The following is a 23,265-nucleotide window of genomic DNA, read 5'->3' on the forward strand; positions in this document are numbered from 1 at the left end:
TAAATAAAATCGCTGCCCATGCTCTGCTTGTAGCTCTGCAACTCTGCCCGCAGCTGTTTTTGTTGTTACTGCTTTGGTTAAACTTTGTGCTGCATACATACACGCAGAGACACGATTCTTATGTAAATGTATGCTGTTGAAACTGTACATGAACATGTCTTGAATAATTTGCATTTAATGTAAATAAGTAATTTAATGAATATAATTTCTTTAAATTAATTAAACATTTTTTTAATTTTTCCTTTTTGGTGTATCCTTTCTGCTGCACTTTTTTTGCAGTACTCGAAAAAAAAAAACAAAATCACAAAGTCTGTATGGACAGATATTTCTCTTGTTTGTATGTATTTATTTAATGTCTTGGCTTAACACCATAATTCCGCTTGCCGTACAATTCCCGCACTTGCTTCAATGTTGTCATGGACTCGACTGTCATGGCGCAGGGTGCTTCGGCGCCACACTCCTCACCTCTGCATGTCCCCGACGTACCGCTGCCATTGTTCTGGCAACCTCCCGCCCTCACCATATCCGTGCGCTGGGATATATTAGGGGTGTTGGTTGGCGAATGAATTTCAATATGCCGATTCGACTCGCTTATAAATTTAAAATAGGCGCAGCAAAAACATAGCGTAAGAAATATGGCCAGTACGACGATCGGCACGCCTATATAGAGCCAGGGTTCTGACTCAGCTTTCTGACACAAGTCTTCCAAAACTGCCGTGATATTCATTTTTAGTGTAAAGTACCGTAGGACCGTGCTTGGCAAAGTCAACAATCAAACTGATTGTAAAAAATTGATCTTTATGAGGGTTCCTTAACCACATATGTAAGTAAAATAATTTTTTATGCCAAGCTGCTGACCACACTCTTGATTCACAGTTTTTATCAGAATGTCATAAGTAGGTAGTGGACTTAATGTATAAATATGTATACAAATAAAAAGTTTTTAGACGTTTAATATGGAATTAAATTAACCATAATCCGAGTCAAATTTTCGATAATTTCTGCAGTTTCGATACTTAAAGCCCTATCGATTACCTGGAATTTATATAATTTTTTTGACTCTTATTTAATACTTATTTAAGAATTTTAATTTTAATTTGTTTTCTTTTATCTTTTGTTGCTATTTTTAGGTCTCCACTTCTTCTGTGTTAGGTCTAATAACGTATCGGACTACTCTCTGCTATGTATCGGGGCATAGCTGGCCGTTTGGCAAATAAAATTCCCCCACCTAGTCAGATTTTAAAGGTTTTTTTATTTTTTTAGTTTTTTTTAGCTTAAGTTTTCTATTGTATTGATTTTTCTTTTTTTTACATCGAGAGCATTGTTTGTCGATGAAATAAATAAATAAAAAATGTTTGGAGCTACTCGTCTTGTCAAGCTCATCAAGAACATACATACACGTACATATATACTCTGCGGGCTTTCTGAATGTTACAAAAACTAAATGATTCCATCATACTCTTTTATCTTTTAGCTGCAGGTTATAACATAACTCTCGATACAATCTCGAATAGCTCTTAAGCGAACCAATCGACCAAAGAATAATTATAGGCACATTATTAATAGGAAATTAAAAAGAAACAAAGCATTTTCAAAACCACAAGCCATGAACGGGTGTAAAAATATTTAGAAAAATTAAAAGTTAAAAATGTGCCATAATATGTTCAGTTTTTTCAATACTTTCTGTAACTTAGATGGACTATGGCTACAACAAGGTACATATATAAAGAAAAATTTTAAGTAACTGCATATAATTCATAATATCTTACTTTAATGAATTTCCATTTTCTGATTGCAGTGAAAATTTCTTCAAAATAACTCGATTGAAATGCTTAGATTTTTCACAAACGAGAACTTCTGCCCACGCTTGGCATTTAAAAAGCTTTGTATTGGAAAAATTGTTTGGCCAACTATGCCAGGCTGCCGGCTACTTTTCTTTTACTTTTTTCTTCCTTTTCGTTTCGGTTTTTTCCCCCCTTTTTCTCGGTGGAAATAAGTTGAACAAAGGAAATTTCCCATTTGATTCGGCAGGTGTTTTGAGTTGGTTTCACAATATCTGTCTGAGTGTGTTTGGGTTTGTCTGCCTTTGCCGATTGAAGCGTACGTGGTTTTCATTTAAGCGGATTCACACATATGCTAGAGAGATGTGCAATTGATAGATAAAAGACTCCGAATACACATACTCTTCTTTACTAAAAGATAAAATTCAATTAATGTATAAATTTTAATATGAAATATTTAATTAACACTAAACATTGCGCTTTAACTATTGTCTGTGCTATGAAAAGAATAGCTACCAGATGAGCAGCTATCTGTTGAAAGTGTGGAGAGACTGCTGGTGCTAGAATTGAGTCTATCTCTCCCAAGTTTTTTACAAACAGCATCTGGCAATCTCAGCAGATCATGTGGTTCGAATATGAGAAAATTCTGCAACGACTTGTCATCGTCCAATATCTCTTTAGTGGGTGATGCAGTTCTACTGCGCCAGGCTCTAAACTCAGATCCTCTGGCTGATAACAGAGAGTTATTTTCTTCAACAGACTGAGGTATAAAAAGCTCCGTCTCCCCCTCTCCAAAAATTGTACGAAGTAATCCACCAAGGCACATGCTGGGAACCTTAGCGTACACTCCGAAGTCGAGAAACTAACTGAGGTTTGAAAAACAAAACCCAAAGACCCGGATATTAAAAATTTTTTGCAACAAATAAAAATAGGTTTTGGCTTTGCAACGATACATTTTTGCTTAGAATACTGGGCGAGTTATGAGGAACAAATTTCCCCTACAATTTAAAGTTTTTATCGGATATTTTGATGTTTGCAAAAGGAGCTATTGGCATGATGAACGAATCGATTTAACATTTCCGTTTATATTTTTCTACTACTTCATTTACTTTTATTTAGAACAAAACATAATAATAAATCAAACGCTGACTATTTTTCAATGCCACCTGGTCTGTCAATTGGACTCCGAAGCCGTCTCCGACTCTGACTCCGACTTAGTTTTTGACTTAAATTTCAGCCACTGCTTCGTTTTTCTGCCTGCTCTGCTCCTTGGATTGCGACTACGGCTGCGACGGGGCTTTTGACAATGTCCTTCGAAGCTGAACTTGCAACTCCAATCGCCCGAATCGCGTTGAGAGCCACAGCACATCAGTAGAAGTTGATCAAAACACATCTCGAAAGATAGCTTGCAGTGTGATTCAAAATTGAAACTGATTTCTCCGAAAGCATCCCCATCGTTTTTATGCTCACCTGACAGTATGATTTAGGGATTATCCACCATACAAGTCGGGCTCTTCAACCCCTTTTCAGAAATGTACTTAATGATTTTTTTATTTTTTATGCTTTGGTTGTAGTTCCAAAGAATTAGTTGAAACATGGTATTAGTCCCACATATTTATTAGTTGGTTTTCAACCGATGGAGAAAAAAGCTATAAAAAACATTTTATATTTTCATATTTTATATATCAAACTTTCAGGACATAATTGTGTACTTGAATTGATGACCATTGATGGCAAAAAATATATTAAAGCAATACCAAAATCATTTATAGCAGACTCACCGATTAATATAAGATTTTGTAATTAATTACGCAAGAAAGCTGACCTCGACTGGTAATTTATTATTGTAGCTTGTTATTACTTTTGTTACTTTAGACAGTAATTACCAAGTTGTTCTTCTAGGACAAAGTTTTTTTTAGGCATTTTCTAGTCTAAAGAATATCTAGCATATCTATACGAAAGAATTGGTATATATATGTAGTATAAGGTATAACTTAATAAGAGACCAGGTCTCGACTGATCTCAGCTGATCTCAAGTCCCTATGCTATTCTTTTTGTAACTTTTGACAATAATTCTCAAGTTGCTCTTCCCTGACAACATATTTATGAGCTTTTGCTAGATTAAATAGTATATATGTAGTATTACTATATGAAATATCTGGTATTCATAGCATATAACATAGTATAACTAACTACTAAAGAGCTGGTCTCGGCTGTTATCAGCTGATCTCATGCTCTCTGCGGGAGCTTGCTATTCTTTTTATTACTTTGACGAAGATTCCCAAAATGTTCCCCCCCTTAGTGTAAAGTGCTAACTAAATCATTTAACTATATCGAACAGCTGTCATGGGAATGATTGATACCACAAAGTTCATTTTATTGCATGATTGTAGCAGGAAAAGCGTGGGTATTCAAGAGTCGAGCTGGCACAACTTTAACGCTAAGCTCGTAAATACTCTTAATTCTTTTAGCTTTAAAAAGGTCTTGATTTAATTGTTCTATTTATCATTTGGAGAAGAAAATTTGGTTGAAGCGCCTATGAAATCTCTCCCAACAAAATGTATTCCCTTTTAGATATGATTTTGAATTTGACGGTTTTTTTTAAGCTCTACCTATTGACTAATATGTATTCTTTTGGAATGTTTTACAGCGTTAGTCTTCATTGTTTTGTCCAACTCAGTAACTGGAGGCAGTTTAAAAATATAATAGCTTGATTTTTTTGTTTATTTTTATTTTATTTTTTATTTTTATTATTATTATTATTATGGAGTTATAGCTTCAGAAGGCATACATATATGTGTATGTATATTTGTGTGAGAATGAAAGACATACTATATATGTACATATATATACAAGTATGTATGTAGGTTGAATGCGTTACGGGGTTGGTCTCCCTATTATTTCACCTTAGATTTCCTTAATGGGAAATAAACACTTGGTTTAAGTTACAAATAATATATTATTAAACGTTTACTTCAGCGTTTAAATTTAACAAAATCCATGCGACAAATTCCTCCTGTCTTTACAACTCGACTTCTCTTTTTTTTCTTATACTATCGATAATTTGTCTTAAAGTTAGGGCTGGACGAACATTAACGTACCAGGGCTACATAGTCTTAAATAATACCTTATTCCTACATGTATGTACATATGTATATTGTAAGATCAGATATAGTTCAGAAATCTGTGTACTAATACTGCCAGCTGATATACTTGATATGTGCCTGAACCTACTACTAAGTAGTATGTAGATTCGCAAATAAATAACTTTGTGCTGCTTTTTGGCAATGGAATGCCATTGGGAAAAGCTATGCGGATGATAAACAAACTCGCTGACAAAGGCAGACAGTGGAGTCGACGTACGTCTCTGTCCGTCCATTCGTTCATCCATCTCTCTGTCTGTCTGTCTGTCTGTCTGTCTGTCTGTTTGTCTGTCAGACGACGACTCATTCGGTTTGCCAGCATCAGGCTCAATTCAATTCAACTTTGAAATTGTGCGATGACTGCTGCTGACGTTTCATATTTTATGATGAAGTAAAAACGCAAGCGCTGTGCCACCAACAGCAACAACAACAACAACACCAGGAGTTTTTCACACAAAACCGCAGCGGGCATATGCGATAAGTAAGATGACAGCCGAACAACAACACCAACAACAACAACTAGAAGCGGGTGCTAAATCACAACAACAAAAGCCAACTCACTTGCTGGCGCAGGAGCGACGACGCTGATGAGTAAAGTTTTGATTAATTTAAATTTAACCGCAGCATTCTCGCTGCCAGCAGGAAAAGGCTTTGTTTTTACCTCGCTTCTTATTATTAATTTTTTTATTCATTCCATGTTAAATTGTGTGAGAAATAAAGCATCGTTTTTTTAATTACCACTCTTTGGAGGCTGACCACAAATCGAAACTCTAAGTATTGGTTTAAAAAATTCTTAATTGTTATTGTGTTAATTGCTTATTAAATAAAATAAAAATAAACGTATAGTTGCAATTGTTTTCTATATTCCAACTTATATTTATTTTTTATACATATGATGGCAACGAAGATATCCGGATATCTTAATATTAATACGGGCAGGTGCCCTTCCTTTGAGTCCAAACCAAACAAAAAAAAATTTAAAGTGTGACGATATTAAATGATGATGTAGATGATTTCACGCCAAAGGTTTATTTTTTATAATCATAAAATATTTCTCCAATTTTGTTGTCTATTCTACTGCATTTAACTCTTTTCAACTAAGAAATTTCAATAATGCATATTTTATATACACATATACTTGTATTTTGTATTGAACCATTTTTAGTGGAAATTCAAATTCTTTTGATTATTCATTCTTATCAATTAATTATCTTGACGGTTTTTATGCCTTTTATGTAGTTTAAATCAATATTAATATTAAAAAGTGGAGAAAAGCTGATTGAATACAGTAACTAGATACATACCTAACGACCACATATGTATATTTGTATTTATATTGAATATTATTCATATTGAAATCACTAATTGGATAGGTTTTTAGTAAAATTTACGAAGTTTTTATTTGATTTGAATATGAAATGGTAGAACATTAGATATAATATGATAATATTCATCTGTACTATGGAACTTTTTTTATCAGTGTATATGCATATGCATTCCTGAACAGTACGAAAAGACAAGCAATGTCCGTCTGTCTGTCCATCTGTTCGTATGAACGCAAAAATCTCAGAATGTATAAAAGCTAGAGAAATCAAAATTGCTATCCAGGTTATCTTAAGGACAAGTTTTTTTTAATGCCCCCCCCCCCCCCCCCCTTTTTCCCCCGCTATTAGTGGTTTTCCATTAGTCCCGAATTTCTTTCTGTTTGTGCCGTAGGTTCAGCATTATATTTATCTTGAATTGTTTTAAATCGACTTCTGAAGATATTGTATGCCGCTACTGCTATTTGCAATAATGATTATTTTTATGAAACCTTGGGAAACGGACTACACTGTTAATCAATTCTTTCAGACCTGAAATGGTAAATATTTAAAACAATTAATGTCGGTTATTTTGGTTATTTTGATGTCAATTTCTGTTCCCTATTTGCATCAGCTTTTCCATCTTAAAAATCTAATTGAATTCATTTCCCACTTATGTAAATGGAAATAATTAAAGTGCTGCACTTTAAGTTGTTGTAAGAGCTACTTCATTATTGAACCGCTTTAGTTTCTGTGGTTAAAAATTTGTAACGCCGAATGGCCGCTCTTAGAGGAAAGGCCCGCATCTGAAACTTCTATAAGTTTTCGTTACACCACAGCTGCTTGTTTGTGTATTTATTTGTTTGTTTAAAGTAATTTGAAGGCAGGCACATTTACAGTCTACACACACACACACACACACACACACACACATGCACATGTGTCTTAACAGCTTTGGCAAACGTGTTGCATACTTTGCGGCTGCAGGTGCTGTTTGTTTGCCTTTTGCTGACATTTTATGGCGTCGCCATCACCGCCGCTGTCGCTGCCACCAATGCCAATGCTTGTTGATGTTCACGATAATGATGGTTGCCACAGACACATCAACAACATGCCACCAACGCCACACCAACAACTATTTTCAGCTCCACTTGTAATTAGATGCATAAGTTAAGTTCGTGTCTCTGTGCATGTGTGCATGTGTGTGTGTGAAATTAATTAAAACTTTCGCTGCTTAAAGTTTTTCACGTTCATTTAGCCACAAAAAAAACAAAAAAGAATAATAAATAAAATAATACCGTCGCATACGAGTACATATGGAGCGTGAAAATTTAAACAGTAGGAGCTGCTACAAACTCTCAAAAGAAAGTTATAGGAACCTTAACCTTAAGCAGCTCTACAAATTGGCCCAATGTGGGTAAGAAAAAAAACGAGAAGAGCGGGAAAATTATAGCACAAAGTCAAGGGCAAAGTGGCGAGCCGCTTACAACATACAAGCATGTGTAAATAAATAAATCAACAGCCGGTTGTGCCAACCGGGAGCGCTGTCTGTTGATTGTCTATCAGAGCGGGCCATCGCCAGGCCATGATGTGGCACAAGTTGCAATGCTGGCTTCGACAACTTTTCGCACTGGCATCCCTTTGGCGTTGTTTTCTTTGCTACTTTCCTGGCTCCCCGCTTACTGCCCTCCTGCCACTGCAGTCTGTGGACTTTTCGAATATGCTATGCAACGTATTTATGGCATGCCACAAACGTTTATCTGAACTACATAAAGCAATAAAAGTTAAAAGTCAAATAACTGTGGTACTTGCAGCACTTCTGCTAGTACTTTGTTTGTTGTTGTTGTTGTTACTGTTGTTGTTTTCGCTTTTTGTGCTTTAGGTGTTGCAAGTGGCGGTGACTGTCTGCATAGCCTCTGCCTGCCACTATGACTTGCGAGCACCACTTTCAACAGCAAAACAAGTTTCGCCAATTGGCCTGGGCATCGAAATGTTTTTGTGGCGACTCGAATGAATTACAAGACAGGTAGACATCAGATGAACGCACACATTCTATACTTATATATACATACATACTATATATTGATATAGATTACAAAAAACATGAACACTAGTTGGCATTACTAAAGTGATATAGCATTTGATTTAAACAATATTTGGGTCTAATTTTTGGTACTTACATTTAGTTTAAGCCTTTTCTGGGTCTGTATATTTTGGAAATCGTTGTAAATCTTGCTGAAAAAATGGCTTCAAGCTTAAGCTGATCCTTAATTTAATCTACAAGTATATTATCGAAAAAATGTCTTTGTTAGTGTTTTTAATCAAAACTTCTGGAAAAACAAACGATATTAGAAACCTCCTTTCTGTGGCACCGAAAAATGGTTTTGGGGCGAAACTTAAGCGGAAGAGATTTCTGTGGCACCCCTGATTATGTTTCTTTACAATTGGCATGATGAACGAATCGATTTATCATATTCATTTAAATTTTTCTTCTACTTCAGCTACTTTTATTTATAACAAAACCAAATAATACATCAAAAGCTGACTATTTTTCAATGACATTTGCAAAATATCGCAGCTTCTTCTTCGTTTTTTTACAATAGTTATTACATTGTACATATAATATTATGTATGTTCCTTAACACTAGCAAATAACCAGCAGCAAAGTTTGTGCCAAGTAAGTCACAGACAGAAGGAAGCATCTCCGACCCAATAAGGGACATATACATATTTATACAGTGAATACTCCCTTGGGCGAACATTCACAGTCGGCCAACTTTTGTCCGCCCAAGGGGATTAACGATAAAGGGATACTTAAATACTTAGTACAAACGAATGTTCTAAAAAAGTAACTAATACAGTATCCCTGTTATACAGTAGCCCTGCCTATGAACCAACAGTTCACAGATGAATAAGTAAAGAGACAAAGAGAAGAACAACGAAAGAAAACCAATTAGTGAGGGACAGTTGTTGAGGAAGGCTCAACTAAAATGAGATATAGAAGTGAGCAAATGTTAAATCATCATAATCCAAATTAATATTACTTACACAAATTAAGCATTGAATTACTAATTTACTTAAAGAAAAGCCCTCGACAACCCATGCCCTACAATATTGGGGCTTCAACTGTTTGTTGCCCTTAAACCTTTGGTAATCAACCGTTTGTTGCCCTACATAGATATATTTGTTAGACTTTAATTCTAACTAATAAAACATTTTGTAAATATTGGTGCTAATATTTAATATTTTTAATAGCCATATATTTGTATTTGTTTCCATACATGTTGAAAAAAGAGTCCCACATTATTTGAATGCATGTAAGAATGAAAGGATGCTTCGATTGGTAGAACAGCAGAGAAAAGCAGCAGATGAATGTTCTAGAAGGAGATATATAACAGTGGAAGAATGTAGAAGATCGTCAGTCCTTAGGAAGTGTTTGCAGCAGTCAGTCGTGAGAAGCATCCTGTTCCTGTCGTCAAGCAACACGTTAACAAAATCGTAGTCTTAGTCTGTTTTCGCAGCTATTTTATCCTTTTTATCCTTCTACACTACTAAAGTTTGACGGGACTGCATCATCTACCATGAGCTGCTTTGGAACTCTACTGTCAACAACTATACGACCTTGATTGGAAGGTTTTAATGCATCTACCATATATACCCTGTCAGGCGCAAAGTGATTATAATCTTTATTTTTATCAATCCAAATTTATTTGATCAAGGTTGACCGAGTGTTTCAGCAGCAAGAAACAGATATTTTGGATGAGAGAAAATTTGAAGCAACTCATGAACCAAAGGAACAACACAATCCTTTTTAAATATAATTAGAAATAGTGTAAAAAGGAACACAATTCCTCCCCTCAAACCTTATATTTGCCGAAATAAGATAATATTTTGAATAGTTGATTTAATCTGTTTATTTGTTAAACAAAAGCTAAGCTTCTTTTTATATAAATTATGCGAATAAAATAGAGTGTATAAATATAATTATTTATGTTTAAAATGACTGTCCGAATAGTACATACTATATCCACTTAAGATGTCTCTTAGAACTGCTCCAGAGAAATACGAGTACCATCATTGTTTGTCTGCGAATATATTTTACACTCAGCCCAAGATAAGTACAACTAAATAGCTACATATAGTATATGCATTGTTTAGTTCCTTGAATTTTATGTGTCTGTTTACACTTACACGCGTTCAATGTCGATGTCGAGCTGCTGATATGAAGCTAAAAAAAGACTCGCGTAGTCAGAGGGCGTATACGCAATGCATGATGTAGCCAGCAAAGCGCTCTGTCTGTATCCTTTTAATCCTTTTGCCATTGGTATTGAGTTTGATTTCGCACGCGAGCACAAAAACAATAATATTATGCCACAAACACTCGATGTGGTGCAGGTCCTTGGTGGTGATGGTGGATGAAGCTTCCGCTTCTGCTGCTGCCGCTGCCGCTGCTGCAACGAACATGGCCATGTAATCACACTTGAGCCGGCACACATACAAACACACACATACAAACACACACCTCACACACCACACACATGCAATTGCAGTCAACGAGATTGCGAAACTTCATTATATGTCCGTTGGCAGAATCCTTTAGTTCCTTCTGCCTCCCCCATCTCCTTTGACTGCGCCTGACCATTTCCTTGCTATTTTTGTTTTCCGTTTCTGTTTGGCTTTGTTTTGTTGTTGCTGTTGGTGTCGGCGTTGCATTTTTGCCTGGCATTGGACTTGAAAATGTGTTTATTTCCAGCCAGCATATAGAGCCTGCCACAACTGACTGCCGGCCGCCCACGGTTCCAAGTGCTGCCATAAAATCGCTGAGTCCTTGCGACGCAAACAAGCTGCCGAACAGGGACTCACCCACGTCATGGCATACGAGTATGTGTTACACCAGCGGTTAGTTCAATAAATATAATTGCTGCAACCATATTTTCTCCATTTGTGCCAACAATTACAAAACTCCTTTAAAACTAGTTCGAAAATTATAAAACTCATGTTAAAATTGAGAGGTTCGAGGTTCCTTTATTACAAAAGAAATACAAAACATAATTGATAAAGAATTTTAATCAAAATAGTTGGGAGTCTATCTATCTTAAACTAATTTATAAACTATAAGCTGTTTCAAAACTATAACAAGAAAATCTTCTTGCATTATTATAGAGTTTGAATCCAAAAATAATCTGGCAGAAGAAGCTTGTAATTCCAAGCAAAAAAATCTTCTTGCATTATTATAGAGTTTTAATCCAAAAAAAATCTGGCAGAAGAAGCTTTTAATTCCCAGCTTTGCTGGGAAAAAAAAGTACTAATCAAAAATGAAATTGATTTTTTTTACATTTTTAACTTAAAATACTTACAAGCTATATACATAATGCAGCATTGGCAGGACAATTTCTTGAGTGAAAACTTCGAAGTGCCAGTCGAAGAGGGAGCCTGAAACCATACTCTAAAAAAATATGATTGGCACAAAGAAATTGTTCGGGCTCTAATTCTGCAATGATGAGACTGTGAAAGACATCTCTACATGGGGTATCTGTGTGCATAATTTGGTGTCTCTAACATTTATAGTCTCTGATATCAAGGTGTTCATACGGACAAACAAAGATACGACCAGACAGACAGGCATCTTGTGCCAATTATTACCTTTCAAGAATAGTGTATAAATGGAGTATAAGTATATGTTTGTATTAAACAAACAAATTGTTAAAGAAATGTTTTACTTACATAAGTATGTTAGAGTATATAAGAGTATAATTCTATTTCCATATTCGTATTTGATCACAATTTGTCCAAAATATATTTTTCTAATTTCTCCAGCATTTAAATCATTTCATCATTTTTAAATAAAACCTGTAATTTTTCGTCCAAAATAATTTTGCTAAATTGTTTGATTCTTCAGCATTCAAATCATTTCTAACTTTCCCAAAAATAAAACCCTTTTTTTATTAAAACCTATAATTTGTTGTCGTAAATAATTTCCCTAAATTGTCAGATCCTTCAGCCCTGAAATCATCTCAAGCTTTCCCAAAAACGAAACCTTTTATTTTGTTATTAATCCGGCTCTATCGAATCAATCTTTAACTCATGATCTTCAATGTTATACCAGCCTCCATTAAAACTTTATTTATTCATGTTTTTTTATTAATACATTTACTCTATGTAATTTTTATTTATGATTTATTTTCTCTTAAAAGTAGTCACTGAGAAGAGAATCGATTCAAAATCGATTTAATCGATACTTGAAAATTTTTTTGGAAAATCGATTAATCGTATAAAATCAAATGCAAACTTAAACTTATATCACATCTTTTATTGATAAAGACGCATATGATGCACGAACGAACATGATTGCATTAATTTAAATTTGTTCAATTAACGATAAATAGATTTTTTGAGAACATTAGCAGCTCTTTTTCTTACGACTTGCCACAAAGGACTGCCAACTTGTCTGTCTGATCAGTGATCGCATAGAAATGCCAACCTTCTTACATATAATTGATACAAAATAAAGCACAAAGTTTTTCAATAGTTTCTCTTCCAATACTATGTACCTATTTAAGTGTTCATCACTGTCTGCCCACCTCGTGGCTTTCGATTGTTGTGCATGTTTTTGTTATCTGTTGGTGCGTCGATGGTTGGGTGTATAGCTGGCTGGTTGGCTGTAAGGAATGCTAATGCATGCCATAAGTACACCTCAGGTGTTGCCAGCTTCTGGCTATGTTTTTGGCTCTGTTCAGTTCTGTTCTTATGCTGATGACATTTCAAATGTTATTTCTTAACTTGCCTGTCTTGAAATTAAATTTAGTTAAGTCGAGACGTGTTGTTCAGAGCGTTGCTCAGACGCTGGCCAGAGGTCGAGTGGGAGCAAGTATTTGGCTTAGCTCCTCTTTAGCCCCATCATTATGGCCACTTGCTCGTATTCTCAGCATTTCCAGTCACGCTTTCGTTTGTGGCATTGGCCAATATATCAGCAGGCACTCAAAGTGATTGCATTTAGTAGCGCGTAGGGTCAATTTCGGGCATGGAAATGGGTATGGGAATTGCAATTCGAGCTTATCGTTGGGGTGGCAGAGGGAGGCGCTTATTATGAGCATCAGGCGTTGCAGCGGCACGTTCTGTAGCTGGGAACCTTGTTGCATCATTCGTTTGTTTGAACGTCTGTCCACTTGTTTGTTTGTTTGCTGGTCAAACTCAACACGTCGTCAATGGCCGGCATTGTCGTCATCAGCGTCAACACATGGCATTTTAATTGCTGCACAACAATGATGGGTCCAATAAGCGGGCAGCACCCGAAATTGTTCCCTTGTCATCGTCATCGCCAACGCCATCATCGAAGCCCCATATGATGACGCAAGGCGACAGCACCCATTCGAACAGCCCATGAATTGTGCATGACGAGCTGATTTAATGGACGACATAGTATGTAATCCGACACTCTGTCAACAGGCGCCTATTTGAAGGAAATGTATGCCTAAAGACTGATTCTCAACTGGGCATATGGACAGTAAAAACTCTCCATTAATGAACTACATTAAATCAAGCAGCAGAAGACGTCGACTGCTAATGAAAAATTCTTCTGGTAGAGCTGAATGGTTGCTTACAGATTGAAATCACTGTTTAATAGGCCTCCGGAGGCGATTACTTCGAAGGCCATCAAATAAGTACATTTTACTATGCAAGGAAATATTTTGTGAGTTACAATAGATAGTGCGGGTAATATTTGTACACAGTGAGATTGATTGAGATATTCTATAATCATACCATTAGGTAAGTCTCTGAATAGGAATTTCATTAATTATATCTTTCTTTAATTGTACATAAAATTTGCACATAAACTCCTATTACATATCGTTGAATGTTTATCCAAACGGGTAGTATTAGCCACCGCAGTATTTACTTTATTTTCAAAAAAGAGTCAGTCAAGCCCATTAAGTTTTTAAAATCCTAATTTTGAAGGAATACTCCAATATATCAACCGAACATCATATTTCAAAAGCTTGAAATTGCTGCAACTTTATTCTATTCTATATTTTTATTCATATTATGATAATATAATTCCTTAAGCTTAATTGAAACATACTATAATTTATTAGCTATAATTATAAATCACGAGATTCGCCAAAGGTCCAAAGGACCGCATTCTACTGAAAACAGTGTAATGTTTAATGGTCTTATAGATAGTCTTCGTATTGCATTGCTCCTTTTGAATTTATCTAACGTATTGCTTTCTAGTTCATTTAGGGAATTGTACGACTTAATACTCATCAGACGGTGTCCGGTTAGTTTCGGAATTTTCTAGCGATCTGTACATTTCTTACTTTACGTAATGGATGATATAAATAAAGAGGAGTTACCTAACGGACAATTTTTTAATGAACCGAAAAGCAACTCAAGGAAAGTGAAGGAGTGGCTTCGATCTCACAAAATTATTCACAATCGCCGTACCTTGTTTAACTTTTTATATTTCTGCATTTTCTTTAATTAAGTAGAAAAGTCTGTACTCTTAACTAAGTATGTAAAAATACCATCGATGTGTTGAGTATCGACGATGTTTTTACCACGATGCATCGATGTTTTCCGATGGATTTTTGCTTCGTCGATCCATCAATGTTTGTCCAAACATCGAACATTATTCATGTTGTGTTGGGCGGTCGTATTTCTTTGTGTGGTTTACCCAAGAAGATACATTTGTTTTAAAAAATATTTGATGTTTTCATTAAAATGTGTATTTTGTACTATTTTTAGATTGTTAAGCATTTGATCTTCATTTGTTCGTATATAATTAATATGCTTTAAAGGCGTAGCTGCAACGCGTCGTTGTTTTTAAAACTATAGATACTCTTTTTTTTTTTAGTACGCCACACAATGTCAATACTACGAGTAATTTATTGATTAACAACATTAAGTAAAATACTAATAAAATATGTAGATAAACATTTTTTATTTCAGAAATCTCTGTTGATTTTCTCCTAATATTCCTAAATTACCTCTAATATTCGTTTTTTTTCGTTTCTATGGGAAGTTAATTTTTTAAAATGCATGACCATGCATCGATTTTTTATAAAGAGACATCGATGCACATCAACATCGATGTTTTCCCTTCGACTTACATCCCTACTCTTTACACTATTATATCTTTACCTCACTTGTAAATTCATAATGTTTTTACGAAAAGTGAATAAATTGAAATTGGAATAAGAACGAGTGGAGTTTGCACTTTTGTTGTTGCTCCGAAAAGGCTGTACATATGCATATGAAAAGCGTAATTTGTGTTCTTGGCAGGCAGCTTCCACTGTCGCACAGTTCAGGGTTAAACTTTGCATATGCTGGGTCGGATTGGGGTCTTGGTATAAGCGCATCACTGACCGCCATCACTTTCATTTAATTACATGGCGCCAGTTGTTGTTGTTGTTGCTCTTGCTGTTGCATTCTTTGCTTTTTAAGAGCTTACCAACAACAACAAGAACTTGCACGCTCGCTCGCTCCCTCGCTTCTCAATTTGTTGCGTGCGCACGTAACTCAAATTCCAAACACCTGCAGTTAACACGTTCGCTTACACGACGCAAACACAGACACAAACAAACACACACACACACACACACACATACTCACAGAGAGGCACAGACAGGCGGGCGTTAAAACTGCACTTAAGTCAAACTTGCCAGACAAGTGAGCAGCTACCGAATGCTCTGGGGGTGGTGGCGGTGGTGGTGAGAGGTTTTCGTGAATGGGGGTGCATTTGACAGCCCGCTGAAACGACAAACTAAACGGCTGTAAGCTGCTGACGTGGCAGCTCGTCTCGCCGTTTTATGAGGAGGAACGCGCGCGCGCTCGCCCTTCGGGTGTAAAATTTCATTAGAAGCTAAATGATTTTCGTGTCTGACCAAAGGAGCCCTGTCTGGGCAGATCATCATACATACCTATGTACTTGTACGTACTGGCCAGGCTGTGGCTCCTTTCTTATGCTAATTCTTGGCGCTGCTCACTTAGTTGATTGGTTTTTGTCGTCATCTCCACATTCATCGTCATTCACCGTCGCAGTCAACGCAGTCGTTGACTGATTGGATTTTGGCCATTTGCGGCAGCAAAGCAGCTGCCACTTACGCAGCCATAATGACACACTGCTGTTGTTGTTGTTGTTGTTTTAGGCTGCGTTGCCTAATCAGGCACGGGTTGCCATTCTTCTAGAAGTTCTATTTGCTGGCAGTTTTTCCAAATAATATGTATGTCTGTACTCGTATGTGTATTTATATCCATTGGAAATGCATTTATTTGCATTTCCGTGGCTGCTGTGACCTTGGCCTGCTTTTCACCCATTTTTGTGCTGCCCTAATTGTATCGCATAGGGGCTATTAAACAAATTGTGTCAAACTATTTCAAATAGAAATAAAACATTGTCTTAATTATGATATATTCGTTCAAAATTAACACTTTTTCGTTAATCAAATTAATAAGTTTACATTTTTTATAGGTAAGCCAAAAATTGCATTAAACCTCTTACTTGTATTTTATAATTGTTTACCATCCTTTTTGTGTTGTAAATAAATTAAAAAGACCTCAAGGTTTGAAAACATTTAATTTAAAATCGAGTTTTGGAATTGGAATCTATGTATGCTTATTTAAATACTTCCATTTATTGTTATATATATTATTTATAATTAGGTGAGGTTAAAATTATTTACCTCTCCGAGCAGCCCTTTTGTAATGGGAATTTTGAAGCATAAATTGGCAGTGATTGTAGTATTTGCATCGCATTTATGTTTTATTAGTTAGTATATTATTAGTTAGTATATATTTTATAGTATGTATCTATGTACGTTCTTCGTACATACATACATTTATCTGTTGGCTGTCGAAATGGATTTATTGACTTGTCGCGATGAATATATTCGTCCCAAAGAGATATCTTTTGAAGCTACTTGTGTGCCTTTTGAATTGACGAGCTTGTTTAGGTCTTTCTTTTTAAATTTCTTAATAAATCTATTGTGTCGGCTCTTGCTTTTTAATATCCATTACAATATTATATTAAGTTTGTTTAAACAAGAGCATTAACTTGTAAGCAACTTCATTCAATGGTCATCAAAGTATTGGTTTTAATTGTACCTAAATTAATTTTAAATTGTCTGCTCCTTTTTGAAAACAAAAGTACGTAGAGAATTAGGAAATTACCTCAAAAAAAACTAATATACATATGTACATATGTATAAAATACAGGTTAATTAAAATCTAAAATTACAACGAATAAGGAAAGCTACGAATTTCTTAACACATTTATATAAGTTATAGCAATAAAAACATTAAAATGAATATAGAAAAGAATGAAATATCTTACGCTCAAATACGAATTCCATTCGTATCCAATAAAATATTGTTATAAGATTAATATAAGTAAATATTTAATCAAAACAAACTTATCTTATTTGTTTTAATGTTTTTTCATCAAACAATAAGGAAGCTGCGATATTTAATCAAAACAAACTTATCTTATTTGTTTTAATGTTTTTTCATCAAACAATAAGGAAGCTGCGATATGTCGAAAAATTGCTGTACATTTAAAAATATATTGAAAAATGCTCGCATGTTACTAAATGTCACCTGTATTACCTAGCTTTTGGGTCATTAATATGTTTTAAATTTGCATTTTAAGCAATTCCAAAAACTCAGCAAAATTCGCTTTACTTGTTTTTAGAACATCGAGTTCTATTTGCCAGGAGTCGATAAGGAAATGACCTAAAAACTGTTGTGTGCATTGTTTTGCCCATATTTATTGCTCGCAGGAATATAACAACTTTTCAAAGAAGCCCCCCTTCCCATTGAAGTATACTCTCTGCAGAATCGATAAACATTGAACTTTTTACAAGCAGCTGCAATGCCAAGCCCATCTCCGAACTCTAGCTCTGGCCAGGACCAGTCATATAAAAGAAAATTATCCTGGACACAAACATGCAGACCCTAATTTATTTGAATTAAAAAGCTCATTTTCAAATGATTAACAATCGCTATGTAGTTAGGACTTAATTACTTTAAATAAGAAAAATTCATTTTTCAAATTATTTTATTTCCATTGATTTGGAAAACCATAAAAATTTACATTAACTAGCTAACGACAGTTAATTTTTTGCTTTTCATATTCCCACTTTAAAATTGCCAATGTGCTTGATTTAATTTGATTTTGTATGCCCCTCATACCAAATTCAAATTTGTCATACTTTGCGCGCTTTTAAGCTGCCAACTCGCTCACAATAACCCCATTCCCACTAGCCTTTCTCTGAAAAATCGAACAAGCAACTTGGCAGTGCCAAAGATGCAAACGAAACGAAACGAGAAACGGAACGCGGCACATACAATTTGTTGTGTCTCTGCGGTCGTCTTAAACGCCAGCCGTTGGATATTTTGTGTTAAATTTCCGTTGCCCCACAAAGTGCAAAAAGTTAATTAATTAACAACAACCGATCCGAGAGTTCATGTGCAGTGCCAGCGAAATAATTGTGTAGTTATTTCTCCATTGGCATAAAAAGCAAACGCCGCTTTGCATTGCCAGCGCAACACCAATACCAACCAACCACCCCCCTTTCGCACAAACGAAAAAAACGTTTCGTCACGCTGAACTTTCAATTGCGTTCATTTGTCCGCTCTCTTCGCTTCTCTCTCGCTCAGCTGCAGTGCCTTCTGTGCTGTGGAATTTTAACGTGACTAATAGTATTGAAATTAAGGCTTTCGGCCCAAACTACAGCAAGCAAAGCGGTGAAAATCAATTATACATCTGGCTTACAGGGCGAACGGGCAACAACACGGAAACCATCATCCATATCTTGTGCCTGGTTTGTGCCAATTGGTTTTTAATCGATTTTGCCGAGGACTGTTGTGGTGCGGATACGGCGGCGACGACGACTGTAAAGGAAAAACAGGTTGGTTCTTGCCTATTCTATTCATTGTGATTGTTTATGTATTGCTGCTTCATTTAAATCTGTTTAACTGGTTCTGGCAAAGTTGTGCGTTGTTTCCCCATCGTATGTTGTTCACCCTACTTTAGCATATTTTAGTTGACTTTGCTTTTTAAACATTTTATTCGTTGCAAATCAGTGGTGAGCGCGTTACAGTTCGTGCTCAAAATTGATTTTGCAAATAACTCAAAAAACAATTTTGTAAAAACATAAAAAATTAAGCAAGCCAATCGAATTTTAAATAAATACATATAGTATTAGCTTTCTTTACTTATTTGATTAATAATCTCATACTGCATTGTTTGTCGATGAAAAATAAATAAATAAAAATAAAAAATTAAAAAAAAATATGTTTGCATATATGCATTTATTTATTTAAGAAAAATATAACTTTAAATGATTAAAAACATTTAGGTGTTAGTTAATTGCCTTCGTTTTTTTTTTTTTTGAGAATGTTTGGATAATTAAATACAATTTTCTTTATCAATTGTTTTTTGAAAGGTTAACAAAAATATAATTGGCTAACCATATGCATATGTGCAATCAAAAGTGCTTTGTTGCAAAAACATTTACATATTCGTAATGTTACGTGCGTGCTTTGTAAAAAACAACTCACGCCCCATCACTATATACGATGCAGAGCACGGAAATAACATGAAAACGAAATACCGGCTTGTTGTCGTTGGCCGTCGCTCTCGTGCTACGCTCTCTCTTATTCTCTCGGTGACTCAGTGCATGTGTTTGTAGTTGTGTGAGGTTATGCTGGTCACAGCTGGAAGTGGAACACGCATGTAAAGACAGTCACAGTGGCGTCAACACATATTGAGGCCACCTACCTCAGTTCACATGGTGCACAAAACGCAATTTTTGTATTGAATTGCAGTCCAAGTTCTTAATTGATACGAACTTCAAATGTTCAAACGTATTTCTTATTGGTGTTGTTGTTGTTGCTGTGTGCGCTCAGCCGAGCATAGTCAACTAGTTTCAATTAGTTGCTTTCTATAAATTTCACCGAGCTCTACTTGTTGTTGTAGTCGTGGGTGCAGTCGCGTCATTTGTGCTGTCATCTGTTATTGTTGCTGTTGTTGTTGTTGTTGTTGCGCATTTGCATTTCAATTGCTAACTGCAACTAGAGACTGAGAGAGAGAGAGAGAGACAGAGAGAGAGGTAGAAAGAAGCACATTATTCAATAGTAATTTTGTAAAAACTATTTGTTATTGTTTTTATTGTTGTTTATTTTTTGTGACTTTTATTGTTACTGTTGCTGCCTCAACTCATCACTAAGGTTAATTTTCTCACACTAATTTTTGAAGGTTAATTGTAAACAATTTGACCGCCATTTGTCGTCAATATGATGATTACTTACTCACACAAGTACTGGCTGCGGTTACCAACTTAGAGCCTAGCCAGTACAGATAGATTTCCAAACTAACAGTACACGCCAGAGTCGCGTGCACCAGAGATTTTTCAAATGCTATAGTAAATATATCTGATCTGCTAATTCAATTGATCAACGAACGCATTGATGTAACAGTCGTGCCATTTACACCTGACGCCTGACTCTTTTTATTGGCTGCCAATTTGTCTTTACAATTAGTGGCATCCGTTATTGTCCCACCCAGTACCCCTCTTCTCCCCTCCCCACGACCCACCTCTTTTGAATGACACTCGCTCGGTCATGTGAGAACGACGACACCTCCTCCTTCAATAGTCAATAATAAAAGCTCACGTGCAAGCGCCGGCTGCCTCCTCCTTTATTGATTTCATGCAATTTCAATTTCTAATCAATTTGCCTCTGTTTAAAAATAAATTGTTGTTGCTCGCATTGGGGTCCATTGTACTTTGGCCACGCTCCTCCGTGCACCACTCGGCAGAAATTCTCTGCAGTTGCTGATTAAATGGCGCCATCTGTTTGTTCTCGGGGCAGTTTAATTATTGAGTTGCCGCGGGTGGGACGATGTACGGGGACGTATGTACGTTCATTGTTAACCACACATACTTATACATACATATATATATTTACATATTGATAAGACCTCGCTCTGACTTGTATTGTGGGCCGTTACTGCTTCCTACAGTTGGTCAGAAGTCAATAATACACTCAGAAATATAAATTCTTGAATAATTAATTGCTTTTTTATACTCTGTACATGAAATGTACAAGAGTATATTAGGTTTGCGGGAGCTGAAAAATGTAACAGGCAGAAGGAGGCGTGGCAGACCCCACAAAGTATATATATTCTTGATCAGCATGACGAGACGAGTCGATCTAGCCCTGTCTGTCTGTCTGTCCGTCTGTCCGTCTGTCCGTCCGTATGAACACCTGGATCTCAGAGACTATAAGAGATAGAGACACCAAATTTTGCACGAAGATGCGTTATGTGTGTATTCTATACGAGTTTGTTTTATTTTTTTGATTTTCCCCCCCACTTCCCCCCTATGGGGGTTTTCCCGATTTTCCATTCGTATAATCGCCTATATCTCGGAGACTATAAGACCTAGGAACACCAAATTTTAGTCCCAGATGTCTTATGTGAATACGCAGAAAATGTATATTTTGGAATTCCCCTCCCTCCCCCCTCTACCCCGCAAATCGTAACTCCCATAATTCTTGGAATTTCGAACTAAAATTTTGGAAATACCCCCAGTTAGTTATTATGTGTCCGTATGCCAAATTTCATTATGATAGACCGATTTAACAAGAAGTTATAGCCATAAATATATTTGCTGATGCAGCGCTGCTGCAGCGCTGCTCAAGCGCTGCCCGCGGCTGTTGTTGATGTTGCTGTTTGGTTGACTGCGAAAATGCTTACACAGACACGAATAGATGCGCATAGGCATACATACACTCACACAGACGCAATTGCTATGTAAATGTGCAATTATACACCCTTTACGTGAGTTCGAATACCGAGAGAGGTAAAATCGATCAAATTTTTTTTTTATTTTCTTAATTTTTTTTATTTTCTATAATTATTGTAAACATATGTACAGAGTATTTCAAAGTCGGGACACCCGACTTTAGCTTTTCTACTTGTTTTAATTTCATTTTTTATTTCTTCACTGGAATCAAATCTAATCGTAATTATGTTCTGCAGAAAAAGGTCTATATTCCTGCCACTAATTGTTGAGAAAAAACGGGATCGTTTTCAAAAATTAAAAAAGATAAAATAAACTCGTGTTGTCGAACGACTTGGAGAGTTTGCATACAAAGATTTGGTAGATTTGGGCTCAGTCGTTTTCGAAATAAAGGCGTTCATTCAGACAGACGTACTTTTAGAATATATATACTTTTGAACGTTGAGATGCCTTCTTCTGCCTGTTACAGGCTTTCCACTAATCTAATAAGTTCCTTTAGTCTTCGATTGAAAGATATTAAAAAAGAGTTCACAATCTTAACAATAATTTCATCGGGAAGTGGAAATTATGCTACTTTCAACATATTAGCAAGCAAGCTTTAAATATAAATTAGAAGAAAAAATATTCCTGCACTGCGACACCCAAATTTATTTCACTTGGAATGTAGATTTTTTAAAACTATGGTCCGATGTGCAATTAATTTGCACACAAATTAAAATCAACTACAGTTCTATACATAACTATTGTTTTCTCCCCCAAAGAACCTTTTTGGAATTTAATTTTAATTTATTGGTTCGCAAATATCACTCAAAAATTCTTTCAGTGTACACGCCACTTATCTCTTTATCCGATTCACATGGCAAGTTTTTCGCATTTCACTCTCAGTTTAGCACTTTGGTTTAGTACAGTTATTGCCCTCAGCGCATTGTTGACATGAATTTCTGCAAAAAAAAAAAAAAAACCTTCAGATCTTCAGATGTCTGCTGCAATATATATGTAACCTAAAATACTAAAGCGCCCCTCCTGACCGCACACTAGATACTAAGTAGAATTAAGCCTACTTGCCATTTATTTATTAGTCTACGAATGTGTTGCCATAAATTTTCCTCAAAAGTGTTGCTGTTTGTTTTTCATGTCATATTGTTGTCCACAAAGATTAAATATTTAATGCGCTCTCTGTGGCAATTTCATCGTTTTGTTTTATAGCCAAAAATATATGTATTTATGTACATTTTTA

The 23,265-nt window shown here is 35.7% G+C and overlaps 1 protein-coding gene across 2 annotated transcripts in view; it reads left to right on the plus strand.

Moving 5' to 3' along the window:
- The first annotated feature begins 18,592 nt into the window (after positions 1-18,592).
- Positions 18,593-23,265, plus strand: part of LOC115620537 (E3 ubiquitin-protein ligase RNF181 homolog) — a 34,359-nt gene continuing 29,686 nt past the window's right edge. The window contains exons 1-2 of one of the 2 annotated variants that reach the window (XM_030513815.1): positions 18,593-18,715; positions 19,000-19,133. In XM_030513815.1, the coding sequence (XP_030369675.1) occupies positions 18,690-18,715; positions 19,000-19,133 (160 nt within the window). In that variant the 5' untranslated portion in view covers positions 18,593-18,689. The remainder of the gene's footprint in view (positions 18,716-18,999; positions 19,134-23,265) is intronic. The other variant, XM_030513817.1, reaches the window with a different exon arrangement.

Source organism: Scaptodrosophila lebanonensis, unplaced genomic scaffold, assembly GCF_003285725.1.
Source record: "Scaptodrosophila lebanonensis strain 11010-0011.00,11010-0021.00 unplaced genomic scaffold, SlebRS2 tig00000024-arrow-pilon, whole genome shotgun sequence".
NCBI lineage: Eukaryota > Metazoa > Arthropoda > Insecta > Diptera > Drosophilidae > Scaptodrosophila > Scaptodrosophila lebanonensis.